This window comes from Fusarium proliferatum (assembly GCF_900067095.1).
Source record: "Fusarium proliferatum ET1 genome assembly, contig: FPRO_scaffold002, whole genome shotgun sequence".
Lineage (NCBI taxonomy): Eukaryota > Fungi > Ascomycota > Sordariomycetes > Hypocreales > Nectriaceae > Fusarium > Fusarium proliferatum.
In genome coordinates this window covers 2,428,943-2,448,252 of record NW_022194791.1, presented here as the reverse complement: position 1 = coordinate 2,448,252, position 19,310 = coordinate 2,428,943, and the positions used below count along the sequence as shown (strand labels likewise).

General features: G+C 47.3%; 6 protein-coding genes and 1 non-coding gene across 7 annotated transcripts; 3 read left to right on the top strand and 4 right to left on the bottom strand.

Annotated features, from left to right (window-relative positions):
* Positions 1-5,509: 5,509 nt before the first annotated feature.
* On the bottom strand, positions 5,510-6,934 carry FPRO_02982 (uncharacterized protein; the record flags this gene model as incomplete). Its single annotated transcript, XM_031226857.1, has 4 exons — positions 5,510-5,695; positions 5,747-6,047; positions 6,099-6,724; positions 6,779-6,934. 4 exons carry the CDS (start codon positions 6,932-6,934, stop codon positions 5,510-5,512), a joined length of 1,269 nt encoding a protein of 422 aa, XP_031077351.1.
* Positions 6,935-7,412: 478 nt separating this feature from the next.
* On the top strand, positions 7,413-8,342 carry FPRO_02983 (uncharacterized protein; the record flags this gene model as incomplete). The annotated part of the gene is made up of 6 exons (XM_031226856.1): positions 7,413-7,440; positions 7,700-7,734; positions 7,811-7,833; positions 7,936-8,060; positions 8,113-8,177; positions 8,229-8,342. 6 exons carry the CDS (start codon positions 7,413-7,415, stop codon positions 8,340-8,342), a joined length of 390 nt encoding a protein of 129 aa, XP_031077350.1.
* Positions 8,343-9,117: 775 nt separating this feature from the next.
* FPRO_02984 (uncharacterized protein) lies at positions 9,118-10,329 on the bottom strand (the record flags this gene model as incomplete). The annotated part of the gene is made up of 1 exon (XM_031226855.1): positions 9,118-10,329. One exon carries the CDS (start codon positions 10,327-10,329, stop codon positions 9,118-9,120), a length of 1,212 nt encoding a protein of 403 aa, XP_031077349.1.
* A 1,645-nt stretch (positions 10,330-11,974) lies between these two features.
* tRNA lies at positions 11,975-12,069 on the bottom strand. Its single transcript has 2 exons — positions 12,032-12,069; positions 11,975-12,010 (listed from the first exon to the last, which is right to left on the bottom strand). It is a non-coding gene; the product is annotated as a tRNA-Ile (tRNA).
* A 985-nt stretch (positions 12,070-13,054) lies between these two features.
* On the top strand, positions 13,055-14,073 carry FPRO_02985 (uncharacterized protein; the record flags this gene model as incomplete). The annotated part of the gene is made up of 3 exons (XM_031226854.1): positions 13,055-13,177; positions 13,222-13,528; positions 13,577-14,073. The coding sequence occupies 3 exons, from the start codon at positions 13,055-13,057 to the stop codon at positions 14,071-14,073; spliced, it is 927 nt and encodes a 308-aa protein (XP_031077348.1).
* A 553-nt stretch (positions 14,074-14,626) lies between these two features.
* FPRO_02986 (uncharacterized protein) lies at positions 14,627-15,321 on the top strand (the record flags this gene model as incomplete). The annotated part of the gene is made up of 4 exons (XM_031226853.1): positions 14,627-14,775; positions 14,825-15,025; positions 15,073-15,217; positions 15,265-15,321. 4 exons carry the CDS (start codon positions 14,627-14,629, stop codon positions 15,319-15,321), a joined length of 552 nt encoding a protein of 183 aa, XP_031077347.1.
* Positions 15,322-15,786: 465 nt separating this feature from the next.
* Positions 15,787-16,519, bottom strand: FPRO_02987 (uncharacterized protein; the record flags this gene model as incomplete). The annotated part of the gene is made up of 2 exons (XM_031226852.1): positions 15,787-16,189; positions 16,242-16,519. 2 exons carry the CDS (start codon positions 16,517-16,519, stop codon positions 15,787-15,789), a joined length of 681 nt encoding a protein of 226 aa, XP_031077346.1.
* Between the last annotated feature and the right edge of the window lie 2,791 nt (positions 16,520-19,310).

Here is a 19,310-nt window from a genome sequence, read left to right as displayed (position 1 = left end):
GGGGGGGGGCGTTGATTGCTAGGGGCGTGCGCGCTGTAAGTTGGTGGGACCCAGGGAGCGCGTGCTCTTGTTGCTGGGTCTCGCGAGTCTGCAATAGTTGCTAGATCGTGGTCGAGACTTGAGACGGTAATTTGGTGATGGGAAGGACAGCTCGTTTGCTGCGTTGTGACTAGGTATTATACATTTCCTGGGGGTGCAAATGGTGACGACGACGGGCTTTAATATCACTCTGTCGGCGCAAGGCGTAGGCTTTCTGATGTGATCCAAAATGCCTGGCTGACATATCGACAACCACCAAAGTTTGAAAGCCGGAAGGAATGTGAGTTGGATGGCAGCCAAAAGCACATCATCAGCCACTATTTTAGCCATAAAGGTGATCTGGAAAGGTTGGAGAAAAGTCTTTTTTGCTTCTAAATAAATCAACTTTAGAGGGGTGATGAGTTGGAGAAGCCATCTACAAGGGCCTTAGATTTGGAGTAAGTCAAGATGGGAGGGAGCACGGATTGTTGATCATAGACAAGACAACAGCGTCTACATGTTTGCATCTTTCAATATTGAACATCTACGCCGCACGATATTGCTTGACTGCAGTCTTTGCTACGAGGTTTCCCTTTCCAGATCCGACCTCCTCGGAAGTCTTACCACTGTTACTCCGTACTCTTCACGAAACACACCCAGAGCGTGGTTGAAGAGCTGGATCAAACAGCAGACCCTCTCTTCTTACCTCAAAGATATCCACGATGAGCTCCATCGCGGTACCGGTACCTTAACTGAGTCTCTCACTTACACGGCCGACTCGCTCTGAAGATGAAAAAAAAAATATGAAGTGGGGGTTATGAGAAAAAGGCTTCCGAGCTTTGTGAGCCATCCGACCGGGGTTCGACAAATCGTGCATGACTAGCGCCGATGGTGGAGAAGTGGTTACAGGCTCTTCAGTGCCGAAGGGGTCCTTGTTTGCCTTGTCGTGTTCATTCCCGACGTCTCCAACAGATCCCGTTCCTGACTGTGTGTGCGTTTGCAGCTGGGCCCGGTGCGACTGTGACCATCTCCAACAGCCCAGCTCAGAGGAGGGGCTAATAATAAAACATCCGATAGTCGGCTTCACGTCTTGAAGCTGCTTGGCTTGATTAACTTTGGGTTAAGGTAGGACGCTACAGTTTCTTGGCGCGGATGAGAATCCGTTGATCACCAAATTACCAAATCAAATGTTCAATTCAATTAAACTGTCTCTTGTAGTTCAGCGTCTCAGTAGAGATCCCTTCGAAGTAAACATTGGAAATGTCGTTCGGGATGCTCCGAACAAAGAGTCACCATGGTGGCCACACAGGGAGAGAGTTAATCGGAGATTCACGGCCGGCGTCATCGGGTTACGAGAGTTAAGCATTGCATAATAATAGCAACACATAGCACAATGCATACATAAGGAGGTAGGTAGCTATGATTGACAGGCTGCTGCAAGGCACAACCTCCAGCCCAGCCAGCCATGTTTCCATTTGTTCCATGCTTTCCATGCACTCATTGCATGGTTCTAGCAATTTCTGGTGTGAGCCGGCCCGTCTTCCAAGAGCCTCACCTTCACCCTCGCCCAGCTCCTCACACCATCACAGCTCAAGCCATCTCCAGGCCGGAGCTACTATTCCTTTCACCCTACAAAAATGGGAACAAGATACAGATATCGAGATCTGGGACGTCACTTGCGCGGCCCAAATTCCTGATGCCTTGGATTAGGCTCTTGATGATGACGCTGGACTCACACAAACTGGGGAAGAAACTGGAGTTGCAATGACTTCATGATTCCCCACGTTTTCGCCTTTGCAATGTTGATGCACCGAAAATCTCGCTGACAGTGAAATATGAACCTCTACGGGCTGGTGTTAACCGAAAAACAAAGGTGTATCTGGATGGAAATTTACGAGAAACCTGATACACCTCATCCTCTCTCCATCTCCCATCGCACCTCTCCGGACAACCGGCTGATGGCCTTTTTTTTTCCCTCTCCCTCATGCCGTACACCGGCGGTCAGAAAATGAGAGCTTGCTTCAGCTGCCGCCTTTCCGTGCCTAATACAGGACAGGCTACGGAGTACACCACGGAAACGTAGGCGAACATCGTGAGATGTTCTAGAGTCCAACAAAGCCCAAGAGGGGGGAAGAGTCGCATACTACAATTCCCATTACATGAGGAATTCCTGTTTCGACCTGGCGCATCAGAATCAATAAGGCCTGGCGATGGCAAATGCTGGGGTCAAAGTCTTAACCTAACCGTTTCGACGTCTGTGCCCGGTTCTCGAACCTGGAGTTTTGGTCTAGCTCGCCCGCGATTCCTAACTTTGACTCCATTCACTACTGAGTCTGACTCTGTCTTGGTCGACACGCAGATGTCCTTAGCCCTTTTCTCCTCAATGATATCCCTGTCAGGACGAGAAGGGCTGTATAAGCTTTGGAGATGGGGACCGCTTCGCCTGGGGATAGCTACCTTTTAGTGAAGCCCCCCACGAGTCAGCGTTGGCGAAAGGACCCCGAGTTCACGATTCGAAGGGTTGCGTGGCAGCGTCTCGTTTTGCATCGTGGGCTTCATTTTCATTTTCATTTCTATTTCCTTCCCCCTCATGGCGTCAACTTATGTGTTATTGTTACTCACTGTTTTCACCACTCCGTTACACCCCCCAGTCTTGACCCTCCCTCCCTTATTATGTATTATCCCTTTCTCCTTCGCTGGCGGCTATTTTTTTCTCCAATTGCCCCTCCCACCATGAGTTGAGACCATCCACCCACGCCATCACGATGCCGCACGATGCCGCCGCCAATGGCCGATTTTCGACGGGCATCCCGCACCGTAACAGCAAACAACGTGTTCTTATTTAGGAAGCGTGGCTGGATAGAAATTCTCGTTTCGCCATGTCAGGGTCCAATATCGTCAGATGTCCACAACTCGCGAGTATCAATTAGGAAATCTCACAACTAGACGTGCATCTTTACTCTGGGGAACGTTCCCCGTCCCACTTTGTTCTTTTACGCAACAGAATCCTGCCACCACAATCACAGTCGTAGTAAATATGGGCTCTTGAGCTACCGGCAGAAGATCACGAACAGAGCATTCAAGCCCAGATGCGGGGAGAAGCAAATTTCGAGATAATACGGGGAAGCTCAGGCCGCTCTGCAGAAGTGGAACAGCCCATCCTCATGCAGAGTTTTGAAGCTACTGTAGCTAACAGAAACTGGAGATGGTGCTAGTCTCCGAAGCGATCTTCTCACCGTCTCCGAGCCGGCTTCGTGTCAGTTGGTTGGCTAACGGCCCTTGCATGCCTTCTCCTTTTGGCCAGGCACAAACTGTCTTGTTGATCTGAAGGTGTTGATCGTCGTTGAAACGCCAAAACACCAAGATTCAACCTCACGATAGTTGAACCAACTTCAACTTCTGTTCCCACAGCTATCGCCATACACCATTTGTGTGTTTTCAGCCCTCGTTTCAACCCTTTTCCTTCTCCTGGTTACCCTTTTCGCCCCCATCTTGGAGTCGGTGAGTCAAACCTTGACTCGACTCACACCTATCTCCCCTTTTTTTTTTCTTCATTCCCCTCCAACCTCTTCGTCTTGAATATCCACCTTTCACTCAGCCGGTCTCAATTCCGATATTGACACTTTCTTCCCTCTTCACGATAGCTACACCTAGCGATATTGCACTCAAGCTCAGCAGACCTGAAAAATTCTCTTCTTCCTTTGACCCACCGTTAAACCCACCTGGGCTTGTGTTAATTAGGAAGCCAAGAGCCAACTCATTCAGCACAGGTCACTCTCGGTATGAGTGGCTTCACCTTGATCGCGATCCACTCTCCACGTTTCTATCGCGACATGACATTGCCGCGCTCAGGGCAAGAGATTGTGTGCCACTCGTGGAGGCACACGCAAGCTCAGACGTAGATGGTTTCTTGTCCTGCATCATATATACCGAGGAAGCACCTTACACTCCACTGCCACTGCTCCATATGGTGATATTATATGGCAAATGGTTTCTTTTCCATTCTCCATCTCTGACTCTTATGCTCATTCCATCAACCCGTAGACCCCCCTGATCTTTCCACTTTCCGGATACCGGAAACACATTCGCAAACAGCCCCATGTCGTCCGCACTAATGAGGCTCTAACTCATTCCATCTGGTGATGCGTCGCTCACCCGCGGTCCACCTACTATGGATATAGCCGCCATGCATGTAGATGCCCTAGCCCTGGGCTTTTTGCTCGACAAGTACCGTTTTAGGGGTCCAAGGACCATCCCGGGGCTTGTGCTCTGCCGTATCATTGGCTTGTAAAAGATCTGATGGTGGGTGTCCGGTTGCCGAGCAAAAGGCTTATTTCGTTGATCTGATAACATTAATCAGCGGTGGTGCTTAGTGAAATTGCGGCTCAGTGTCAATGTTGATTAGTGATTCTTTTCAGTGATAGATTGAGAGCTTGTGGGGTTATCTTTGATTCCATCCGCTTGATGAGGTTCTCACCAGTTCATATTTCAGTGGTGACACATGGTAGAAAGGAAACAAGAATTTCTTCAACATTAACCCACTCACCGCATTCAATGGATACTGCGAGAATATTCGATAATCGAGGGAACTGTTCGTGATGGTCACTATTAAGTCTCAGCCGTTTCTCTTCATTGGCGATGATTCCAAAGAAGAATGAAGACCCTTACTACCCTAAACAGGAGCATTTTCTCAGCCTATTCAGAGCATCAACCAACAATACTCCTGCAGTAATATTACAATGCTGTTCTGCTGTTCTACTACTAGACCAGTTGCACTTGCTGATACAGGGTCGTCAATACACGTCCGATTGCCATTGACATGTAGAAAAACATTTGATGTTCGACAGTTTTGGGTGGAAATGGAGCAGTGACACCCATGCTAAGCAGACTCTTCCAATCAGCAATGTTAATAAAGCGAATTGTGCAGTATTATCGGCACCGAGAAGCCAAGTAGTAGAACTTAAGAGATCTCGCAGTAAAAGGACAAACGGATGGAAAGAAAGAACAGCCTAGACAAGAATCTCCTTGTTTATCCTGAATTTCAATCTTTTGAGACATACCCTAAGGTCGAGTCCGAGGTGAAAATTCGCTGAAAGATATCTTCGAACAGTACCAGTATGAAGTCAGCGGACTTGATTTATGACAAAGGAACAAGAACCAAGATTTAACCTAGATTTATTGTTAAGATGCAGGCATCAAACAGAACACAAGATGTGAGGGCATAATTCTCTTGTTACAGGCTTTGAAGTTCCTAGGCCTGGACTTAAGCCTCGACTCTATAGATTCATCATTAAAAATTGATTTCCCGGACTCTCAAACCACCAGGAGGAGATCAAATCAGCTTAGACTATTCTCAGGCACACTCATTCCCCGTGAGAAAGACATTTATCAAAACGATGCATGACAAACCCATGATATCTCATACTCATATCTATACCCGCCGCTTCATCTAATACACCGCTCTCATCACATACATCCACTCACATATACTCTAGTCGTGCCACGAAATATACAACATAATGCCAGCGCCAATAGCCACGGCAGAGAACTGAACAAGCATATTCTTAAGCTCCTTAGCCTTGTTAGGACCAGTCTCAAGAAGCTCAGGGATGACGGCAACGGTTCCAACGTAGAGGAATGTACCGGCAGTGAAGGGAAGAAGCATATCACCCCATGTCTACAACAAATCAGCAAATTATTCCGGGGTGTGAGTGTTTGTATAACTTACCAGGCTAGTTCCCCAGATACCCTCATTACGGCCCATGGGGATGTCACTGCTAGGGCTACCGAACTCCTGAATAGCAATGCCAATGAGCGTACCGAGGAGAGCACCCAAGGCAGTGATAAATTGCGAGCCCATAGCAGCTCGCTTAGAAAAGCCGGACTGAATGAGAAGAGCGAAATCGCCAACCTCGTGTGGGATCTCGTGGAAGAAGACTGCTACGGTAGTGGTAGCTCCGATGGTAGGAGAGGCATAGAAACTGGCAGACATGGCCAAGCCGTCGGTGATGTTGTGTGTAAAGTCGGCACTGTAAGTGTTAGTACAGTTTCAAAAGATCAAAGCCGTGAAATCAACATACATAAGGTTCAAGTAGCCGCCAAGCTTGACGCTAGGGTTGATTTCCTTCTCGGGCTTCTCAACAGCATTGGCAACAACAGCACCCTTGTCCTCATTACCCTTCTTGCGAGACTTGACAAGACTATCTGTAGCATCAACACCTGAAGAAACTGCCTTATCCTCACCGTGAGAATGAGTGTGCGCATCACCATGTCCGTGGGAGTGGTCATGACCAGCTCCACCTGTAGCAATTCGTAGGCCCTTATCCATAGCGACGAATGTCATAAAGCCCACCAAGATACCCAATCCAAGCACAAGGTTACGATTAGGCTCGACAAGTACGAACTTGACAGCCTCATCATGGTCCTCGCCAACAAAGATCTCGGGGAGAAGATGGAAAAGAGTGTCGCCGAGAAGACCGCCCACAGCAAAAGCAACCATGACGGAAAGAGAAGCAGGATCAATGTTGGTCGGGCAGAGGGCGAGAAGGAAGTTTGGCGGGCCGGAGATGTAGAGGGTCGCAAGGAGGGCATTTACGGCGGGTGAACCAGGGAAGAGAACGGCGAAGAGGCGCGAGGTCATCGACGAGGGGGCGGCAGCATGGTGTGCGTGCTTTGCGGCATTGAGTTGCTCGACAATTGGGCAGGTCTGGAGGATCGAGTCAGCACAGGACATTTCGAGGGAGAGCTAAACTTGGTGTACCTGGAGTTGGGTGTCGAGCTCCTCGAGGCTCATGTTGTCAATATTGGCATTATTCACAGCCTCAACATGTTCGTGATCATGGCCCGCGTATGCAAGGCCGACGAGAAGTGCAAGACAGACAGCCGAGCAAACAACGCTCCTACGGGTGAGCGCCATGTCTATATCTGTCCTTAACAAAGACAGCTTGGTTGTATAAAAAGTAAAGAGAAAGACCAACAAAAAAACAAGGCAAATGAACGAATGGCCCTGTTCAATAAGAATAAAACCGGGAGCAAGAGGCCAAAAAGAACAACTCAACTTGACTTGTATTGTTTCAATCCAAGTCCAAGTCAAAGTTGAAGTTGAAGCTGAGGATGAAATGGGGATATTCCTTGACTAGAGGCAGATCGGATAAGCCAGGGGGAGGGGCTTGGATGCCAATCTGAATCGGCCAATGAGCATGTTGCGCGCCCAGCTGAAGGCTGAAGTATCCACTCTATGCAGGGGAGCTCCAGAGCTATTGACGCCCTCATCAAGAAACCCAAATGAAACCTGATAACCATATCATCATAAGCTTAGGATGATATTATCTAAATTGAGACTCAATAAACTAAATACTAGGGAACCCCTCTGATTTTTGACAATGCTTCCTAAAATGGTCCCAAGATTATCTTTGTTCGTTTGTTCGTGTTGGTCACGCGAGCAGAGATATAAGTCCCAGTTGATGAAGTTAATCACATCCTGTGGATTTGATGAATTTAAGTAGGTACCTAGGTAGTTAGCAGAGAAAGTAGTTCCTTCTTCATTGAGATACCTACCTTAGTACCTTGGCAATCAACACCAACGGTAACTGCAAGTTGATGACCTAAAGTGTTCCTTCCCTTGTTCATTCTCAGCAACAACAACTGCAAGTGACGACTTCTTCTCTCTTTTCTTCTTCAGCCATCACCATTATTATCGCCATCAACAAAATAAACGTAAGTCGACGATCCCTTCATTCGCCCTACCTCTTTTGTACGTTCTATTCCATGTTCTTTCATCCGAGTTGTCCAGCTGTATGCCGCACCTCACTTCTTGTCAGTGGCCGTCACTGCACACCAGATGGCCGGCCAAGGGCTCACGATCTTTTGGCACTTTTACCTTCATCCTTTATTGACTTGACTCTTGGCTTCCTACAGACATCACTCAAACCCTGTGCGAAGGCCGAAGGCCGAAGTCCCAGTCGCCAAGAAGAAGAGATCTCGGCTGTTTTGTTCGTATTGCAAGAAGGCCAATCACACGGCTGAAACGTGTCATCTCGTTCGTAAGTATCTTATTTATGAATTATGCAAGTTATACATACTAACTATTCTTAGCCAACACTATTATCATCTTGAGCCTTGAGGGCCAGTTGGCCCCAAACGGATGCACCTTCCGGGTTGTAAGTTCTACCTTTATCAGATTATGATAACTTACTAACTTAGGCCTATAGGCAACTGGACGGGTCGAGAAAAAGAAAAACAAGAAGAACAATAAGAAGAAGAAGGCCGATGAGAAGTTGGCAGATAAGGTCTCTAAGGAGGTTGAGGCAATGCAGCTGGAGTAAAGGGTTCTGGGTCTTTTCATACTAGTACAACCACTACAATGAGATACGCCGATGCTGTAAACCATCCCTTGCGCTTGCGCAGCCAAGAAGATGGAATACACAATTCATTCAGTTGGACTTTTATCTGATCTGCTTTGCGTGACCAATATAAATAAATGATAGCGAGCTTTAAGATTATTTTAGGAAATATTTTATAATTTAGATGAGGTTTCTCTAATATTTAGTTTATTAAGCCTTACCTTAATTTAGATAATATTATCCTAAAGCTTATGATGATATGGTCATCAGGTCTCACATTGGATCTCTTGGTGAGGAAGGGCACGAGCTCTCTCGGCCAATTACTGTCAGAATCTGGAGTGCCGTGGATAGACTTTTTCATCACCTATCCCGGAAGATATAAAGGTATAAAGTATTATAAAATCGTGTCCCTGTCTTGAACAGCTGCTCTTCTCTATCACAGACAAGTATGTTATATTGCTGTCTTTTCTGTAAAGATGTTAGGGATCATTCGCTCGTGAACTCCACCAGACGAAGCTCTGCTCCCATAACCTTTTCTCACTGTCAACTGACTCATCGAATGGCACAAGCGACCGATGCCTCAAAATTTTAGAACTCATATTATTCAATTCTCATCGTATACACATGTCGACTCATTGGTAAATCATGTGCTCATATGTATGTACTCAGGTGCGCCTTGTTTTTGTCCTTCCCCGATAACCATTACCAATTCCGATTCTATATCCAAGAAGTCATAACTCAATCATAAAACTCCCGCTTACAATAGAGCAGCGGCAAGAATGAATGCTACAGCAGCAGCACCCATTGAGTTGAGTTGCTGAGCACCGCTGCCAGGCTGAGGGGTTGTAGCAGAACCACCGTTGCCGGAGGTAGAAGAGGGAGTGGGCACAAGAGAAGTGGAAGTGCCAGACACGACAGGCACAGTTCCGTTGGTATAGTTACCAGTTGCGAAAGAGGGGCTGACGAAGCGGTGCTCAACGTTGCCGGACGCATCATTGCTGCGGCTGACCAGAGTTCCCTTCTTGCTCTTCTCATCACAGCTGAGGTCGTAAAGGGGCTTCTCGGTCAACTCGGAGCCAATGACGCCAAAGCTGGGGTTGGGGGTCTGAGGAGCAGAATCCTGGAGTGTGTACCACCAGACATTGATATCTCCAAACATAGGGCAACCGACATCTTCATAGAAAGTGCGAGCATTCTTGGTAGAGGGAACAGCCTTGCCATATGTCTTACCGCTGACGGGCCATCCTGTCTCAGTGACCCAGATCTCCTTTCCCTTAGCAACAGCCTTGACTTCGTTCCAGGCAGCCTTGAAGAGGTTTGCACCCTCTGAAATGGGGTTGTTCTTGGTATCTTCAAAGTAAGGATAAGCATCCATGCCAAGCCAGTCACAGGCCTCGATGACAGCATTGTTGGAAGCATTAGCATAGGCGGTCCATGTATCGACATGGCCGATAGGGACGGATTCAAGGCAAGTGCCCTTGATAGCAGCACGAGTCTGCTTGATGTAGTCGACGAGGGTATCAGGGTTGGCACCCGGGTTCTCATTGGCCTTGATACCAGTAGGAGAAATACGGTAGAGATCCTCACTGCCAACAGAAATACCTGCGACAAGGTCGTCAAGCTGTCCACAGTATTGGTCTACAGTGTTCTTAAGAGCGGCGATCTCGTTGGCAAAGCCGTCACCAGAAGCCCAGAGACCAAATAGCAGACTGGTCTTGGTCTTGATGGCAGCGGGAATAGCAGAGATGGGTTGGTTGGTTGAGCCACCCTGGATCATGGTGTAGAGGCGAGCACTGGTGAAGGCGCCACCGGTGCCCTCGAGACCAGCGGCGGTCTTGAACTCGTTCTCAAAGTCGGACTGAGCCTTCACTGTTCCGTCTGTGAACGTCGAGCCGTAGTTGAATCCTTGGAACGCAGCGCTGGCCGAGCCTGCGAGGGCCATTGTGAGGAGACTGTTGATGGAAGGCATTGTGACTAATAGGATGGTAATAGTGTAACACAAATACAAGAAACTCTGGACTATAGTAACGAGAGTATGTCCTTGGGAAAAAGAGAAAGGTACAGGACAGAAATATGGAAGATGGACAGGAAAGAGAAGAGAGACGGAAATGAGATTGTCTTAAGAAGGTGAACCACAACTAAATCGAAGACACGTCGAAGATGAATAATTCTACGTACTCATGCAGGTACACGCAGACACGCACGCATCCGAACCAATTCGAGGCCCGATCGAGGCAGACTCTTCACTCAACTTGTATAGTTACTCCAAGAATACAAGGTCACTTACGAATCCACCTAGCAAACCAGTGGCAACATAGGTCCATCTGAAGTCTCTCCGTCAGCCCGTCAGTTGTTGAGGTGCCCTCACCAGTTTCCCGATCAGTCGTCGATAAAAAGTCTAACACGCCACTCGCGGGATAAAAGAAAGATCGGGGACGTGTCACTCCCATACACTGTGTTCATGGTGAGCTCATAGTGCGAAATACGTGGTTCAGCATCGAGGCAGCCAGTGTGAGGAAGTCTGTGTAAGTGTGGATTCGGATTCGTAGACTTTGGATCGAAGGACGCCATGAAAAGTCAATTCGGGCCAAGGATGCGCGTTTTGCCGGTAGCCGTTGGCCGTTGGTAACGACAATAGAAACGACCAGAAGGAATTTCGAAGCAATTCGTTACAGGAATGACTTGAAAAAATCGGAATGGAAACAACCCCAGAGAGTGGTGATGAGACAACCCAAAATAGCAACCATGTCAGTTACCCCGGGAAGAAGATTCCGGGGAGCATAACCGTGTCTTGGCTTTGGCTAAGATCTTGACAGCGGCTCCTGAAACATGACCACCCAATTTCGAAGCTACAATATCGATTCAAGCAGGGATACCGATGGTAGTATTACAGCGCAAGTCTCCAGCATTGCAAAGTGGCTTGGATCAAGAATAAGCTTCATTTTCTTAACTCGTCTTTGAGCAGTAAAGTTCGAGGCTTGAAATATGGCTGAAAACCACCCATTGAGCACTGCTCTAAGTGGTGGAAGAAGAGCCAGAAGCAAACGAGTCATTTATCTGCTTCAATGGAGATAATCCACGTCTCTAACCTCTGTTGAAGTTGTGCGACATTTTTTCCATCTTTATTTAGGCTCTGTACTCGTCATACGTGGGTCGTTGGCAACGTGGATCATCAATAGTTGACGACGCATTCTTGGGTCAGGGAACTCATTCGATGGTACGACTCTGAGTTCAGCGCCTGGAAAAATGAGTGTAGCGCTGTAACTTGGTTAAGTAAGCCCGTGAGAATATGTTCCTATAGAGGGATCGGCTGTGTAAGCTAGTCGAGCTTACAATGCTCAGTGTTACTTGGAGCCTTGAGGTCGAAGCAACTGGGATCATGGTTGCCTTTGGCCCAATGTTCAGTATGACAAAGAAAGACTCGATCATTCCGATAGTCATTGACATACAAGTCTGAGTAACAAATAGTTCATGTTTGCTCACAGTGCTACATACACTACGCGTCTATCGTTACTTAACGCTAGCCACTTGATCACCAATCAACATCACGACCACAACCACTCTTCGAGAATCGTAGAAATCGACAAAAAGAAACATCCGGAAGGCGTTGGGATTGCTCCCGCCAGGGCTTGAACCTGAGACCTTCGCATTACCGAACACTCGGATTGAAGTATTAGTACGACGCTCTAACCAACTGAGCTACGGAAGCCGACCGGATAGACGAGCGGATGACCCGCTCTTGGATGCCGAGTGGACGAGGATAGTCAGAATAACAAGGTTGGGAGACTACAGATGCTCCGTACGGTCGAAGGACAATCTCTCAGTATTATCGGCACTTATCGCTAGAAGAGAAGACACGAAGCAGGTCTGAGCAGACTGACGGCCACTGAGTTGTTGATTCATCAGAGTCTTTCACTCTTGCAAGCATCAAAGAAGCGAGGCAGTGAATCACGTCTCGACAGGGCCATCGGCAAGCCTCACCCGCTTTCGCTATGCACAACTCTAATGAAGATATTCAGGGTCCATATCCATCTTCGATTGAGTCAACTGACCCATACGGTCCACCATCAACAGGACATCAAATACGAGAAAGAGGCCTCTTTCACGAAATAAAGAACAAACATAGAAACGATGATTAATCAAGCAGACCCAATTCTTAACCCCTGTTCCCTTTTGTTTCACACGCGTCCACTGCCGATTGATCAAGTGGCTGACGTCCATCCTAGCCCCGACCCCTGCACAACCGGTTTTCCCAGCCATTCTCGATGCAACCCTCAAAGAATCCCCAGCCAAGAAAAGAAACAAAAGAAGCAGCCCAACCAGTGACGCAAGCGCTCAATGTATGATTGGTCTGTTTCGGATTTGGCCGTTGTTTGGGGCCATGATTTGCACGGCGATGCGCTCATGAACACGGCCTTGAGCTTGTTCTGAATCTCTGGCGTTTGTGCTCCTTTTAGCTTGGCTTGGTAGACTCTTCTGAAGCTCTGTGCGCGAATCATCCTTGGTTATGCGCTGTCGGAGTTTGCATCATTGATGGACAGGGTCTCGGTACTAGCGAAGTATTTATTTCACTACACCACCCGCAAAGTCAACACGAATTCCCCGGTGTCTACTGGACATTCCTTTGAATTGTTGATTTTCGTATTTCTACAACTTGAAGACACTCCGCTTTCGCAGTATCATACGCCTTAACCATGTTGTCGAGGTTCTTCGTCCTCTTGCCCCTGGTGTTGTCCATGGTGGCCTTTATCCTCTCAATGCTCTGCCTTTTTGCTGGTCACAAGGAAGGGTTTATGGAAGAATACTCTGTTGCACGGGTAGGTCTGAAGCAACTTCTCAAAAACTCAGGCTGACAGTTTAGCTCAACACTTCAATGATTGGCCATAACGTTCTCGACACTGACAGCGACGCTTCTTCTAATGACAACGATGAAGATGATGGCTTCTTTGGCAAGGTCACCGACAAGTGGAACGAAGTCAAGGACGATGTTAAGGGAAAGATCAACGATATCACTGGCGATGTTGCAGACAAGCTGGCCGACACTATTGGTATTTCGGAGTGGTACTCCATTCATGTCATGGCCACATGTGATGGACAGTACAAGCCGAATGCCACGAGTCCTGGTGCTGGATATAACGTCACAAACTGCACCAACTCTGCCCCCGAGAGTGAGTAGAATCATATCTTTCGATCCACAATGAATGCTAATCTTGTAGAACGCTTCAACCTCACCGAGATGCTCGACAAGCAACTCGAAGTCGGTCCTTTCCAGATGAATCTTGCTGACATCAACTGGCCCGATGACATCCAAGATTCTATCGATCTTCTCAACACGGCTCTCCTCGTTACTTTCGTCTTCTACGTCCTCGCAGTGGGATTCTCCGGCCTCGCCATGGTCGCGAGCGCCGGCGCATTCTTCCTCTTCGCTCGGCGCGGCGTCAACGCCGTCAACGTCATCCTTTCGGGTCTCGCCGCACTTGTGCTCCTCATCGCCAGCATTCTCGTCACTGTAGCTGGAAAGAAGGGTGTAAACAAGATCAACGACGTCGGCGATGATGTTGGACTATCGGCATCTGTGGGGAAAAAGTTCCTGGCGCTGACTTGGGCTGCTGCTGCTCTCATGATTATCGCAGCTATCTACTGGGTCATGCACTTGTGTCTTATGCGACGTGAGAGGAAGAGACAGTGGAAGCCACGAAAGGGAAGCTATTAGATTTGATGGGACATGATGACTACCTAGACTGATGATTGGTTTTTGTTAACCAGAGTGGGCGCGACTATGATACCAAAGTGTTTTTACTTTCCTTTTGCAGTTTCAAAACGATTCCCTCCTTGGACTTTTATATACAAACCAGAAGATTGGCACATCTATATAGTCAGACAGTAATTCGATAGCTGGCCTATCTAATCTCTAACTCTGCTGGTATAACTATTTCGAGGCTCTCCCAGTTAATTGTTATTTTCTCGAATATATTCACATATACGGGTAGACTATAGATTTACCTGTATGGTGGTAATTGGTGTAAGACGGTCAGTTACCCTGTAATTGCGGTTGAGCGCACATGACGTCACAAGCATCAACCAACAACCGCGTGTAGCGCGTGTCACTTCGGCACCCGGTCCTTGATTCTAGCTTCCACGGCCAAGTCATGATAGCATTGGTAGCATTCTGGCTATCTAAACATAAACCACATTGATCATTTGACTACTCGCCCATGTCCTGGCTGTCTGGCCTTTGGAGAACGTCACGTCCAAACTATCGCGTCATGCCTGGTAGATCTCACGACGAGGAGTCTGGCTCGGGAGAGTCAGAGTCCCTGCTTGGTCGAGGCCACAAGAGAGTTAAGCGCTTCTGGGAAGGCTTCGTCGACTTTGCGTTTCAAGATGATATCCTCAAGATTGCCGTTGGTTTGATGTATGAAGTCTCCTGGATTTGCGGTGAAGGTGACTAACACGCCGAATAGTCTTGCAGCTGCTTTCACAGATTTAGTAAAGTCTTTCGTGAGCGATGTGTTGATGCCCCCTATCTCGGTTCTCCTCCCACTCAACAGAAACATGGAGGAGAAATTTGCCGTTCTGCAAAAAGGACCAAACTACAATAAGACAACCGGCTACAACACCCTTCATCAGGCACAAGAGGACGGTGCTGTTGTCCTAGCATATGGGTAGGCATTCTCCAGGTCTTTAGGATATCCAAACTCACAGCTGGTAGATCTTTTGTTGGCCAAATGATATCCTTTCTCGTGCTGGGCATCGCTCTCTATGGGCTCGCGCACTTGTGGCAACTTGCTTCGTCTGAACCCATCATCAAGCACACAAAGAAGTGCAAGTACTGCAGACAGCGCATCAACGAAAAGGTGAGTCGCTCGAACCTCAAGATGGGCTTGCGGCTAACACTATCTAGTCTATTCGCTGCATCCAGTGTACCAGTTGGCTTGATGGACGAGAGGACCGCAACTGAGTTGACCATGAACATCTCGTACGCATACGTGATATCCTTTGCTTCTTGTCTTTCTGCATTGCCGTGTTGTTCACAGATTGCTCATTCTTTAGCGAGATGTTATGCATAATGATTTCTTTATCATGGCGGCTATTGGTAGACTCAGTCTTATTGCTACCATTTGGAAGTGTTGCTTTTACAGCACAAATACCAAGAGGCTCATACTACGTTCAAGCTGATCCACCGTGACTCAATGAGTGCCATCTTCAGTATCCATTGTCCAATACGTGACATGCGTGGCTGGCTGTCAGGATAGAGCTATTGTCAATAGTGTTATAGTGTGGCGCTGATTGCCGAAACCTTACTTGGTCGATCGATTGTCACTAGATTTGACTCTGCATGTCATTCATAATTTGGCCCCGAACTAATAAATGTTTAATTAGGCATCATTACTACAAAACGCTGGTCCAAACCACGTGCTCGCATCTACAGCAACATAGCAGCACCACCAACAACAGCAGCCGCAGCCAGAATAGCATTCTGGGTAATCATAGGACCAGCAGCATTGTCGGAGCTCACGGGAGTAGCAGCAGCATCAGAAGACGCAGTAGTAGCGTCGGCAGTATCAGTAGCCTTGGCCCCAGTGTCCTTGGGCTTGTCGGCAGAAGTAGCCTCAGAACCAGCGGCCTCCGTAGCGGAAGCGTCGTCGTTGCCGTTGAGCTTGTTGACGCCAGCGGTAACAGTAATGGGCATGAGAAGCGACTTGTAGCCACTCACACTATCGGTCATGGATGTGACATCGGTGATACCAGAGAGGACTGCAACTTGGTGGACGGAACAGGTAGCGACATCCTTCTTGGGGTCCAGGACGCAACCCATGTTTTGCTTACTGGTGATTTATTAGGCATTGAAGTCATGAAACTCGTGAATAGGTAACTTACATTTCACCACCATCGAATCCATCAACATCAGGATGCATGGTGTAAGAGTACTCAATGGTAGATGGGCCACCAACAATGGTGCTGGTGCTGGCAAGGCCGCAGTTTGTCGCCTTCGCATCAGGACAGTGAATAGCAAGAGTAGTCGCGCCGCCCTTCACGGCAACAACAGAGCCCTCAAGAGGCTGAGGATCGAACATGGGGAGGAGGAATTCAACCGTTGTGGTCTGAGCCGCAACAGTGGCGAGGACACCAGCGAGAAGAGCAAGAGATCGAGCCATTGTGAGTGGTGTTAAAGAGCGACTGTGCAGCAAATGAATGAGTGTATTGGGTTGAATGCTGAACGAACGACGGCCGACTAAAGAAAACGACGAAGCAAGCGAGGCTTTAATAAAAAAGAGACTCCCCTATTTAACTAACGTTAGTTTCCAAAGTGTCAGAGACTCACCGGTTCCTTTGATTGATTGAATCCTTCGGCGGCCGCTTAACGACAACGCTATGCTCGAATTAAACACTCCGATACCTTATTACGGACTTAGACAGGAGATTAAAACGGCCCTGGTTCCGAGTATCCGCCTTGGTACCACCCACCCGGGCCTCGTAGGGCCGGAGAAAATTGGAGAAGATGCGCGGGTGATGTTCTATAGAGGAAAGTTAAATATATTGAAGTCAATGACTGTCAGTGACATCCAGGTGAGATATTGTGGGGGGGAAGCTTACTTTCGTATTTGGCGTCGAAATGGCGTCTGTCATTGACAAAGCCGTTGGTGCTATTGATCCTTCTCGTGAAGCATTGATTGAATCGAGTTAGTTTTACGGGGGTGGCGCCTGTTAGACCACTGTTAGATCCTAGCTCTCGATTCCCTGAACGAGACCCATGATGTTGATAAGAGTCAAGCTTCGGGGAGCAAGAAAACATCAAATACTGATATAAGGTGTCAAAACAAACTCAGCAAAAATTATTCTAAGTTAAAAAAAGAGACATACTAAGTTTATACTAGTTTACCTAAATCTTTTCATAGTTTAGGATCAGGATCTCGAATTTTCTTTCACCCCCTAGTTGAGGAACAGGCGAGGTACTGTTAGAGCTTCTCGCTAAGGGTCATCCTTGTGAGGCTGCCTAGCGTTATCTCCAGATCAAATCGCCTCTTCAAATTAGTAATATACCAGTTGAAAGCAATGATCTTTGAGATGCTGCCTGAAATTTTGACTGGTTTTCTGAGAGGAACGGTAGCTCCCCAGCCTCTGGGTGACATATATGTGAACTTTCTTTGTCAATCCTGGTTTTGAAGTTGTCGTAGAGATGTTTCACTCAAAGAAGATTGCGAAGATGTCGTTGAGGCGATGGGCCTGTTTGGTTCCATAGGGCACCAAAGTGCCACTATAGCGGTATAGAGTCGAAAATTTGATAAATCAAACACGATGGTATATTTACATGGTCCTTCAAATAGATCGTTTGGGTCCGCAAGAGAGGAGGCATTGCGCTTAACGAGACACAGTGCACTATATGACATGAAACAGATATGGATTCAGAACTATTGGTATCGGGATGTTAATCTTGTATCTGTATAAAAGACAATGGACCAAACGAACAAGCTACTCTAAGGTATTTGCATGTAGCAAAAGGAATAATTACGAAGCTCAGTGTTTTGATATGGATATCATCGATATTTAAGATAGTACTGGGAGCTGATCTATGTGAATGCTATCCCCTCCGTTCCCAACTCAAGACAAGGTAAACTTACTGTCACTAAAAGGGAATGTAGACATTCCCAAATACTATCTGTAAAAAACTCATGATACAACGGCAATGAAACTATGTGTAAAACTTTGGGATTCTTTGTGTCTATGTCAGATATATTGCCCCGATAAAGAACAAACAGTAAGTCAGCAACCTTCCACTAGGCAGGAAGGAGAGTAGGATCAATAAGAAGACGAAGTGTGAAGGTCTCTCTAAACGTATCAAGTTCAAGTGTATTTTTACTGAAGCTTTCAGTAAGACGCGAGCTCTGAATTTAGTATTAAGCAATCATGTTGTGACAGTCGAGTTGTTGATCGCCACTTCGCCCTACTCCCACGACGCCATCTTCAAGCGACCGAATGAGTGTTCCTTCAGGATATCTCCGAATAGACCTTCAGGTCTCAATGGACTTATTCGACAACAGTGCTCTCAGTGACACCATCGACCTTAAAGGGATGGTCTTCGATTCCAAGGTTCGACCCATCCGCGACCGTAAGACTGGTCAGTCGCCACTTACAACGGTCAGTTATTCTCACACACCCTCTTTTATAACGTCTTAATCCCACTATTATTATAAGATGCATGTACTTCAGCCCTGAGCGTGACCTCGTCGAGCAAGCTATCAAGATGTCCAGCGCTAAGTTGAGGGTAAAGTGAACTTTGTCGTTTATAAGCTTTGTTAATCGTTGGACGTTCCAGCGAAACTTCTAACCTCTACTCTGCCTATGAGAGCAGCATGGATACTCTGTATATGGACTGGACTTCTCAAGACACACCTGACTTCATTGCCATCTAGGCTATCCGTCTCGAGAACTACGGTGCCAGGAGGATCAAGGACGACAAACCCCTTGCGGGTGTCTAAATGCATCATGGCATGACGGCTTGGACAGAGGTTGCCATAATTGGGCGGCGCAAACCTGTACGGCTCAATGTCCGTCGTAAGTAGTTCATGCTCGCGTTTACAAGAAGAAGAAAAAGCTATTACCAGTAGTTGTTGTAATTGGAATGAAATAGAGATAGCTCGTTCACTTGGTAAGACAGGACTCTTCGCCTCGCGATAAATCGTAAACCTGTCCTCGACCGTTTCCATCCTTTGTTCCTGGAAAGTCGAGCTTCAACCTCGATCGCGGCGATTGTTGCATGGAGACTTGGCAGATATCCATGCTGTCAGGCGGCATTTTTTCCAGCTGAGGTGGGGGTTATCAATCACAAACATGATATCGTTCATCCCCGATAGATACTAGAAAATGATCTTGATGTTGCACCTATATACGTAGTATTACATGAAAGGTTGAATGGAAAGGCCGTATTTGGTCGTCAATCATGTATCA